Raw genomic sequence first — 10,461 nt, forward strand, 5'->3', positions numbered from 1 at the left:
AATGTGCCGACCCATGCGCGTCCCCCCCCCCCCCCCCGTGCATGTGTGCTGGATATTGACTAACCATGTGAACGATGGCCGCACGCTTGATTGGCAGGGTGGACAAGGAAATTTCCCTGCTCAAGGAGGAGGATCTGATTGAGGCGCTAGTGTCGCCCAAAGATCGACCCTTGAGCATCTCCGCCCGCATGGCCGTGGTGTCGTCGGAAAAGGACTTCAAGCTGGCCACGTGCGCCGAGACCCTGGGATGCGCCTGGCCGACGATCCTTGCGCGCCCGGCGTGGGGGATCGACGAGGAACCGTGGCGACCGATCGAGTTTGACCCGGCCAAATGCAGCGGTGTGAATATCACTGCCTCTGCGATTCGGCGGGAGGAGCTTGCCGCGCCGAGTGTCCTCATCCGAGTGACCAACAGCGAGTGGAACTAAGTGCCGCTGCCGTGGGGCCTTGCGTGATCTCGGCCCGCCCTTTGCTTTTGGCGATGCCTGGCCGGCCCTTGCTGACTGGCGGAGAATGTCGAAGCCCATCGGCCGCTCAGAGGGAAGAAATAGCAAACGACCGAGCGATGCCGCTGGCTGGCAGACACCCGCGTCCCTGGGAGAGTGTGGGCCGGGTGCTCGGGAGCATACGCGCACGCGCCATGTGAGGGGAGCTGTCTCGGACCGGGGAGCCGGTGCAGGCGTTGCTTTGCTGAAGGAGCCGCCAGCATGGGTCGGCATGCATGACGCCGGGTCCCGCGCGTTTGCATGCCATCCGGTCGGCTCCGGTGCGAGGGGGGCCGCTCTTGCCATTTGTATCCGGCGCCACACATGGGAGGCAAACGGGCCAGGGCGTAATATTAGGCCTCGGGATGGGACCCATCCTAAGCGTCGATGGTTTAGTGGTAGAATTGCCGCCTGCCACGCGGTAGACCCGGGTTCGATTCCCGGTCGACGCACATCTCTTTTTCATCCTGGCGGGCCGAAGAGCCGGTGCAGGACAAGGGCCGCGGGGGGGGGGGGGGGGGAGGAGGAGGAGGAGGGGGAGCACCACGGGATCGATCAAGCTCTAAGCGGGTGCGCGTGTGAGGGCGGCAGCCCGCTGGTTTTGTGGTCTCGGCGCGGATGCCCGTATGATTCCGGGCGGGATGTTCCTTGCTACATGGTACGCTTGACCGGGGTGTTTCTTGGAGGCGCGAGTGCAAGGTGAGAAAGTGGTTATGCGAAAGGGAGGGGGAGGGGGAGGGGGAGGGGGAGAGAGGGAGAAAGGGAGAGAGGGAAATAAGGAGAGAGAGAGAAAAAGAGGGAGAGAAAAAGAGGGAGAGAAAAAGAGGGAGAGAGAGAGAGGGAGAGAGAGAGAAAAAGAGAGAGAGAGAGAGAAAGGGAAAGAAGGAGAGAGGGAGAGAGAGAGAAAAAGAGAGAGAGAAAAAAAGAGAGAAAGACGAAGAGAAGCATTGACATGTGCGCATGTGTATTTGGGCGACCGAAATGGGCCAAGGCGTTGAGAACAAGGCAGGTATAAGGAGAGAGACACACACACATGGGGGTACACAGCATCAGGATCCCGCCTCCGGCTGGGCCGCCGGACCAGTGGCAGCAGGAGGCCAGGGGGGGAGGGGGGGGGGGGGGGGATGGACGTGCAGCGTGCAGGCAGGGCCAGCCACCCGGGGGGCGGAATGGATGGCGGCGTTGCTTGCTTTCCTTTCAGACCGGAACAAAGAGGTTGCGGTTGAGGAGATGCGCGGGGAAGGCCTGGGGGGCCTTGACCTTCGGACGAGAGGGGCTGCCCTCGAAGCAGGACACCAGGAGGGCCCCGTTGGAGGCGGGAGTGGTGTCCGAGGAGGAGGAGGAGGAGTAGTAGTTTTGGTAGGGGTTGGCATAGTGGTGGCTGGAGCTGGTGCGCTCCAGGCGAAGCATCGTCTGGCTGGCCAGGTGGAAGAGGGCCTCCCGGACATCGGGCGAGGGGATGAGCTGGCGAGCGGCGGCCGCGCTGCCGGCGGTGGCCGGGTGCCCCTCGACCGGCGAGAAGGCCAGGGCACTGGCGAGGAGATGCAGGGCGGCGAAGAGCCGAGCCGAGCAGGAGAAGTGGCCGGTGCCGCCGGTGGGCAGGGGGGCCGCCACGCCGAGGGCACGAGTCAAGCCGGAGCACAGGATGGCATGGGTCCCGAAGGCGCGCAGATCTTCGACATTGCTGACGGACCCATCGCCACTGGGGGCCTTGGCGCCGAGGACCATGCGCTGGGTGGTGAAGAGCTGATCGGCCGGGGTCAGGCCGAAGGCATTCTCCGACAGGAGAGCCTGCCGGAGGAGGGCCCAGTCCACATGGGCCAGGGGGCTGCCAGCCGAGGCGGCGGTGGTCGCTTGGAGGATGGCCCCGACCGAGGCATTGTCCCCGGAAAGGAGGCCCAGCAGGGCATCGGCCATGGTGTGCACGGTGTCGGAATTGGCCGCGGTCGCCGCCGGGCCAAGCGCATGGATGGCCGCCGCCAGGCCCAGGGCCAGGATCATCTCGCAGGCCAGGAGGAATTGCGAGAAGCGCAGGGCCACATGCAGGGAGGTGTCCCCACCGGCGGCGGTCCGGTGATCCGGGTGGAAGAGCTCGGCCCGGGCCAGCAGCAGCTGCCCCGGGTTCGGGCTGGCGGTGGCAAACCGAGCACGAGCCAGGGCCAGGGCCATCTCGTGGAGAACCCCATGGGCATCACGCTCGGCGGCCAGGTGCACCGGGCTCAGGCCGGACACCGGGCTCCGGGCGAAGATCGCCTGGCGCAGGGCGGCCAGCTGGGTGGCCGCATCGGCCGAGGGGCCGGCGGCGGCGGCGGCGCGCTGGACCACGCTGTCCAGCAGCAGGGCCGCCGCGGCCGGCTGGTGCGCATGGGCCGCATGGTGGAGGGGGGTCCACCCGCGGAAGGCGTCCATCTGGCTGGGATCCGCATGGAGGTCGGCCAGCAGGCCGGCGGTGGCATCGGTCAAGCCCAGCCGAGTCGCCAGGGACAGGGGGCTGAGGGCGACATCGCGCGTGCAGAGCACCGCCAAGGGCCGGTCCTCCGAGGTGCTGGTGGTCCAAGCGGCCAGGCTGTTGGGCTTGGCCTCGGCATCGAGGGCCAGGCCGATGGCCGCCAGGTCGGTCAGCTGGCCGGAGGACAGGGAGTACGGGGCCGAGGTGAGGATGTCCCGGAGGAGGGCCAAGGCCGGGCGGGAATTCAGCAGGGTGACGGCCGACACGGCGGTGGTGTACTCGGTGCGGCTGTCCCCGCTGGAGGTGCCCATCGGGGCCACCTTGAGCACGGTGTCCAATTGGAAGAGCGACCGCTCGAGGGGGGCCGTGGTGAGGAAGACCTCGCGACCGAGGGCGCGGAGGATGCTGCGCTCGGTGTCGGGGACCATCTCGGCCAGGCGGGCCACATCCGGCGCACCGCGAACCAGGAGCTCGGAAGCCGGCCGGCGCTCGGTCGTGCGGTTCCAGAACTGGGCGAATGCCTGGCGCGGGGCCGGGTCGGTGGCCAGCCAACGGGCCAGGTCCTCATGCCCGGCCAGCAGGGCCACCGTGGCCGGCGGCAGGAAGCTCAAGGGATGGTGGGCCCCATGGCCACCGATGATCGGGGAGTCGATGTTGTTGAAGCCCTCCGGCCGGGCGCCCGGGCCACCGGACAGGGCCACCAGCGTCAGCATATTGCGCGCCGACCGGTCGATCCCCTCGCCGCCCTCGGCCGCCGGCAGGAAGAGGGACGTCTTGCTGGACCGGGTGAGGACCGTGTGGCGACGGACCTCGGCCACGGGGACATCCGCCGGCAGGGGCCAAACCGCGAAGTTGACCCCGGCACCGAAGCGCCGAAGCAGCAGCAGCAGCACCGACTGAGGCAGGCCCATGGCCACGGCCATGGCAAAGGGCAGGGGGTTGTCCTCGGCGTCGGCGGCAATGTTGGAGGCCAGGCGCTCGGCCAGCTGCATCACCGGCGGGGCATAGGTCGAGTGGCCCTGGAGCCGGGCCGCCAGGCGGTCCAACCGCGTGACGGTATCCTCCACCAGTCGCAGGCCATTGAGCAGGGCCAGCACCAAGGCCAGGGCATGGTCCTCGCCGCCGGGCAGGCCGGCCGCATGGAAGAGCGTCTCATTGAGGATGTTCAGGGAGACCGATTGCGAGGGCGACAGGCCCAGGTAGGCATCGGTGGAGGTCCGATGCCGGAGGAAGTCCTGGGCCGGGGCATCCCCGGTGGCCGGGGCCCGGCGGTCATCCCACTTGGCCAGGGTCTTCAAGGTGGGCAGGGGCTCCTGGCCGGAGGAATCGGCCGTCCGACGGGCATGGCGCGAGTACCAGCGGTTGTGGGAGGAAGACTGGCGGAAGGTGCTGGCCATGTCCTCATTCAGCAGGTGCATGCCGGCCATTTGGGCATCGGTGTGGCCGGCCCGGCGCCGAGCGGCCGGCAGGAACCCATGCTGCCGCAGGAACCCCTCCACCGGGTTGGTGGAACTGAAGCGCAGGTGGCCAATGCGCTCGGCCTTGGCGGCAGCCGGGTCATCGGCATCGGGCTTCTTCTGGCTGGCGGCGCGCTGGGCCAGGCGATTGGCCCGGCTGGCCCGGCTGAAGGCCCGCTGGGCGGCCTCCGCCTTGGACATGGACGCCGAGGAGGCCAGCATGTCACGGCCCATGGCCATGCTGAGGGCCCCCTCATCGAAGTAGCAGGTGTCATCGTCGGAGAAGTCGGAGCACTCGTCATCATGGCCGGCGAAGCCGGCGGCCAGCAGGCTGACATTGTTGACGCGGGCCGCGCGCTTGGCCGCCGAGTCGGCCGTCTCCGAGGCGGCCTGGGCCGCGACGCGCATGGCCGCGCGGCTGAGCTTCGGCCGGTACTGGCTCGCCATCCGGGACAGCAGCAGCTCCACCATGGGGGCCGGGTGGTCCAGGAAGCGCAGGGCCACACGCAGGGGGGTGGTCTTGGAGGAGCCGCCCATGCGCGAGTCGACCAGGGCCACACTGGCACCATGCTTGGTGGTGTCGGTCAGGTCGGCCACGCGGTCCAGGTCCCCGGCGAAGACCGCCTCAAAGAGGGCCCGGTAGATGGCCTCATTGGCCTCGCCCTTGACCGGCTGATCGCCGGCCACAAACTGGACCCGGGCCACATCCGACACATTGGCCATCCGGCGGCGATGAGGGTGGCGCTTGGCGGACTTGCGCGCATGAGGGGTGGACTTGGAGCCGGGGGACTGGGCCGCGGCATTCAGCCCAAGCAGGGCCTTGGCATTGGCTTCGCGAGCGGCGGCCTCCGCGGCGAAGGTCACCAGGCGCTTGAGGGTGGCAGGCAGCACGGCCAGGGCCGACGCGGCCAGGCGCCGAGTGAAGGACTCGAGCTCCGGCTCGGCGGTGATGTGCTGCTGGCCGCCCAGCTCCCGGGCCAGGGCCGCCTGAATGGCGGCCGGGGTGAGGGTCTTGCTCAGGGCGTCGGCCTCGCGAGCGGTGATCCGGCTCCAGCAACGGTTGGAATACTCGTTGACCAGCTGGGTGGCCAGCTGGGTCGGGTCATCGAAGCCCAGCCGGCGCACGCGCTTGGGCTGGGGATCGGGACCGACCGCCGCCGGGTAGGTGAGGGTGAAGGTGGTGCTCATGCCGAAGCGGGTGGCCAGCATCCGGCGCATGTCATCCAGGCGACGGAAGGCATCCATGCGCTGGTGGCGCGCGGCGTCGGCCACCGTGTCGATGGCCTCATTGGCGGTGGCCAGGATGTCCGGCCGCAGGCGAGCCATGACCTTGGGGGTGGAGTGGCCGCCGCGCTGGGCATTGGCCAGGGCGGCAAAGTGCTCGGCGTCGCGATCGTCAGCGCGCTCGCCGGCCGGCAGGCCGAGCATGTAATTGATGACGGCCAGGTCGTGCAGGAGGATGGTCAGCAGGGCGCCCGGGGGGGTGGATGGCGAATCCGCCGACAGGGCCTCATGGCGGGCGATCTCGCGCAGGATCTGCCGACGAGTGCGCATGCCCGCCAGGACCGAATGGATGCCGGTGGTGGAGAAGAGCTCCGGCGTGTCGAACAGCCCCTGCGGAGAGCGGACCTTCCGGGCTTGGCGATCGCGCAGGCGGATGGCATTGCGCAGGATGAACACATGGTCGTCATGATCAGACAGCCGGGAATCCGGCATCGCCTGGCCGGTGACATCCCCGGCGGCCAGCCACAGCAGGGCATCCGGAGCCGGGCGCTCGTGGACAAAGTCCTCATGGTCGGCCGGGTGGTCGCCCTGCTCGATGAGATCCCCATCGATGTCGATGTCGACCGATGCCTGCGCCGGCTCGGGGGACTCATCGTCATCGGAGCCGGACGAGGAGGCATCGTCCATGGTGGAATCGGCCGAGGACTTGAGGGTGGCCAGGGCGGCGGCATACTCATCGCGCATGGCCTGCTTGATGGCACGCATGGCGGCCCGGATGTCGGCCACCTCCACATCGGAGCTGTTGACATCCACCTCATTGAGGGCGGTCTCGGTGTTCAGCTCGGTGTGCGTGTAAATCTGGTCCACCAGGTCGAAGAGCTCCGGCGCGGCGGCGCGCAGGGAGGCCAGCTGCTCGGTGTTGTGGTTGCAGGCGTAAATCATCTCCGCGGCGGCGGACACCACGAAGTCCACGAGGTTGCATGCCGGGGCCAGGCCGACGGCCGGGTTGAAGGTGACATCGGCCACCAGGGGGGCATTTCGAGACCGCGGAGGCGGGCGCTTGTTGGAAGAGCTGTAGGCGCTGGCGACGTTGTTCAGCTGGTCGCGGAAGGTGGCCGGCATGCTGCAAGGTGCGCGGATGAGCGGGGGGAGACAGGGGGAAAAAAAGGAAAAAAGGAAGCAGGTGAGCATGACACGCCGGAGCCGGGGAAGAAGCCGACCCCCGCCCGGGGGGAGGAGGCAGGCACACAAGGGCAGGCAGGACGCACCGAGACACGCTCTGGAAGACGATCGACACCAGCGACGACTCCAACGCCTGGAGGATGAGCTCCAGCACCCGCGGCAGGCGGGCCGTCAGGGCCAGGTGATGAGGCTGAGTCTCGAGGTTGAGGCTGGAGTAGCCGCGCTCGGCGCTGTACGGCCGGCGGTCGGTCCACACGGCCATGAGCAGCTCCTTGGAGGCATTCAGGTGGGACATCTGCACGATGGCCGGGGTGCCGAGGCGGAGCAGGGCCTCGACCGTGTCGGCGGTGAGCTGCTCGCGGGCAGCACGGCCCAGCCCCTCGCGCAGGATGACCGGCATGCTCCGCCGGCCAAAGTCCGCGGCCAGCTGGAAGCCATACCGAATGGCCAGGGACAGGGGGTTGAGCTGGCCGATGGTGACATGCGCCAGCAGCGGGGCCAGGACCTCCGGGGGGAAGCACTTGCCGACGAAGTCGGTCAGCAAGTCCGCCCGCAGGCGGATGGCATACACCCCGATGACATTCAGCTGGCTGGTCAGCAGCATGTCAACCAGGTTGGCCGGCTGCGACCGGGTGGCGGTCGGGGAGTCGACATCGCGCTGGGCAATCGGCACCAGGTCCACGCCCTCGACCAGGAGCCGGGCCAGGGACACGGCGATGGTGCTGTCCTCCACGAAGGCCACCAGCATCAGGGGGGTCATGGCATCGCGGTCGTTGTTGGCGAAGGGCAGGCACGGCCGCGAGGCATTGGCCCCATGGGCCAGGAGCACCCGCGCGCAGGCCACACTCCCGAAGAGCACGGCATAATGCAGCGGGGTCAGATGGCCGTCCCAATCCTCGCAGTCCACCGAGACAAAGGCCTCGCGGATGGTCACCGAGGCCTTGGGATCGGAGGCGCTGGCCACGCTGACCTTGTAGGTCTTGGTGACATGGGGATCGGCGTCGTCATCGGATTCGGCCATCTCCATCATGTCCTCGAGCTCGGACCCATCGGAATCGGAGCCCTCGGAGCCCTCGGACCCATCGGAGTCGGAGCCGTCGGAGCCCTCGGAGCCGTCGGAGTCGGAGCCCTCGGAGCCGGAGCCCTCGGAGCCGGAGCCCTCCTCCTCCTCCTCCTCCTCGAGGTCCATGTCGGCGGTGCCGGGCGAAGAGGCGCGCGCACTGTCGGCGATGGCCAGCGAATGGCGCACGGCCGCGGCCTTGGCCTCATCGCCATCCTGCAGGTCGGAGGAGGGGCGCGCGCGCTTGACCCCGGGCGCGGAGCCCTCGCGAATGCGACGGGCCTCCAGAAGCAACTCGCGCACTTGGTGATTGTACTCCAGCAGGTCGGCCAGAATCTCCGGGCGATTGTAGTGCGCAGCAAAGTGCAGCGGGGTCCGGCCATTGAAGGCGCGCTCCGAGAGGTTGGGCTGCACATGCTCCGGCAGGGGCAACTCCAGGCAGGGCTCCAGCTCGGCCAGCAGGCGGCGATCGGCCTCATCGGTCAGGTCTTCCACATGGCCGGAGCAGCGCAGGCGCAGGACCGCCGCCCGCAGGGACCGCAGGCCGGCATCCAACAGGGCCTGGACCAATTCCCGGCGATTGGCCAGCACGGCCAGGATCAACGGAGTCCGGCCGAGGGAGTCCCGGGAATCCAGCCGCATGCCGATCATGTCCTCCAGGCGCTTGGTGGCGCGGTCCTGGGCCACCGTGGCCAGGGCATGGGCCGACCGGGCGGCCGACAGCCGCGCGGCCCAGGCAGCCTCATCGGCCTCCGGGGACTGGGGCCCATCGAGGTCCATGGAAGCGGCGGCGGCCGCCTTGCCGGCCTGGGCCTCCTCCACGGCGGCCAGGGCATCGGCCAGGGCCCGGTCGGCGGCGACCTTGTCAGCGCGAGCGGCATCCCGCTCGCGGACAAAGCGCTCGGACTCCAAATCCAGGGCCTGGCGGAAGAGGGCCATGTTGCCGGTGGCCGCGGCGGTGGCCAGCAAATCGGTCGACTCATCGAGGAAGGCCGGCTCCAGCCAGTCGCCATCGGTGATGGGCCGGAAGGAGCCGATGGACTGGCGGCCCGGGTCATCGGCCAGGAAGGTCAGGGACCCATAGACGAAGGCCGACTCGTTGATGTCGAAGTCCGAGGGGAAGGGCGGGCAGAAGCCACAGCAGTCCTCCAGCACGGTGGACATCCGGCCGACGAAGCACGGATGGGTGTGGTAGGTCTTGGTCCGGTCGAACCAGGGGGAATTGAGCATGGTGTCCTTGCCCTCCATGAGGGTTTGGATGCTCTTGGCATTCCAATTGGGGCCCCAGGGCAGGAAGACCGTGGCATAGTCGGACAGCTCGCTGATGTCGGTGCCCATGAGCCGGTCCCGGAGGAAGGCATCGCTGCTGAGGCGGTTTTCGATTTGCTGGCGAAGGTACCCCCCGGCGGAGGGGGTCCCGACGAGGCTGTTGCCAGACCCGAGGGCATCCTTGGACTCGTTGCGCATGCGCCGGAGGCGCTGCTCATCGCGGTAGTTCTGGATGGCGGCCGGCGACCGGAGGCGCTCCAGGAGAATGAGCCGGGCCAGGCCCTGGACCCGGTCGAAGGAGCGCTCCAGGATTTGGGGATCCACACGGGCCAGGTCGTAGTAGGGAGTGCGCACGGCAAAGCCACGGGCCGCATACTTGGACAGCCGGGTCTCGTAGGAGGGCGACCGCCGGGACATGTCGATGGTGTTGCGCTGGAACACCAGGGACGCATGGGCACGCGGCATGGCGTACACCTGCCGGCCGTCGAAGGCCACACTGGAGCAGTCCACATCGAAGCCCATGAGCACCTCGGCCGGGGAGGCATACCGGCGGAGGACAATCTGGATGTGCCGGTAGGGGAACTGGCTGACGATGGACACGGCGTACTTGGACCGGAAGACCAGGGCCGCGTGGGGGATGGCATTGGAGATGGCCTCGTACAGCTCGACGAGCTTGGCCCGGGCGGCCTCCTCATCCAGGCCGTAGATGAAGAGATCGATGTCGGACGACCGGTACAGCATGTTGTGGTAGATGTAGCGCTGGCGCTTGGGGGAGATGGCCTCGCCCGGGGCGGTGGCCGTGGCGCCGATGAGCATGCGGGTGGAGGAGTCCACCTGGAGCGAGGCCCGGGCCTTGGCCACCTGGCCCGAGGGCACGTCGGCATCCTCCATGAAGGTGGAGGAGGTCTCCGGGTCGAAGACCGGCATGAGGCTGGCCAGGACCGAGCCACCGGCCACCACGACATTGTCCCAGTTGACATAGCGCAGGGAGTTCTCGGTGAAGAGCTCCCAGTTCTGGTGGAAGGCGGCAAGCGAGCCGGCGGTGACCGGCTGGCCGGGGGCCTTGCGGAAGCGATTGCCCTCGGTGCTGTCGGCGAACATCATCCGGAAGAGGGGCTGGCCATCCGGGCCGAGGGCGGCCTCCTCGTTGGCGTCGCGAGCGACCAGGGCCTCGGGGGCCTGGTCGAAGAGGGGGATCATCATCAGGTGGGGATCCTTCAGGTCGGCATGGTCGCGGTGCTGGGCGAACAGGGTGCGGTAGTGGTTCTCGCGATCGATGACGGCCTGGGAGGGGTGCGGTGGGTGTGAGTGGCCGGGAGCGCGCCGGGGGCGAGG

General features: G+C 68.5%; 2 protein-coding genes and 1 non-coding gene across 3 annotated transcripts in view; 2 read left to right on the forward strand and 1 right to left on the reverse strand.

Annotated features, from left to right (window-relative positions):
- H696_02526 (hypothetical protein) overlaps positions 1–428 on the forward strand; it is a gene marked incomplete at both ends in the record, with an annotated part of 3,513 nt that extends 3,085 nt beyond the window's left edge. The window contains one exon of the mRNA XM_009496436.1: positions 98–428. Coding sequence (XP_009494711.1) covers positions 98–428 — 331 coding nt within the window. The remainder of the gene's footprint in view (positions 1–97) is intronic.
- A 438-nt stretch (positions 429–866) lies between these two features.
- H696_02527 lies at positions 867–937 on the forward strand. The gene has a single exon. It is a non-coding gene; the product is annotated as a tRNA-Gly (tRNA).
- Positions 938–1,597: 660 nt separating this feature from the next.
- The window catches only part of H696_02528 (hypothetical protein), a gene marked incomplete at its 5' end in the record, with an annotated part of 9,619 nt that continues 755 nt past the window's right edge, over positions 1,598–10,461 (reverse strand). The window contains 2 exons of the mRNA XM_009496437.1: positions 1,598–6,738; positions 6,884–10,410. Of these exons, the coding sequence (XP_009494712.1) occupies positions 1,683–6,738; positions 6,884–10,410 (8,583 nt within the window). The 3' untranslated portion in view covers positions 1,598–1,682. The remainder of the gene's footprint in view (positions 6,739–6,883; positions 10,411–10,461) is intronic.

This window comes from Fonticula alba (assembly GCF_000388065.1).
Source record: "Fonticula alba strain ATCC 38817 unplaced genomic scaffold supercont2.3, whole genome shotgun sequence".
In the NCBI taxonomy this organism is placed as follows: domain Eukaryota; order Rotosphaerida; family Fonticulaceae; genus Fonticula; species Fonticula alba.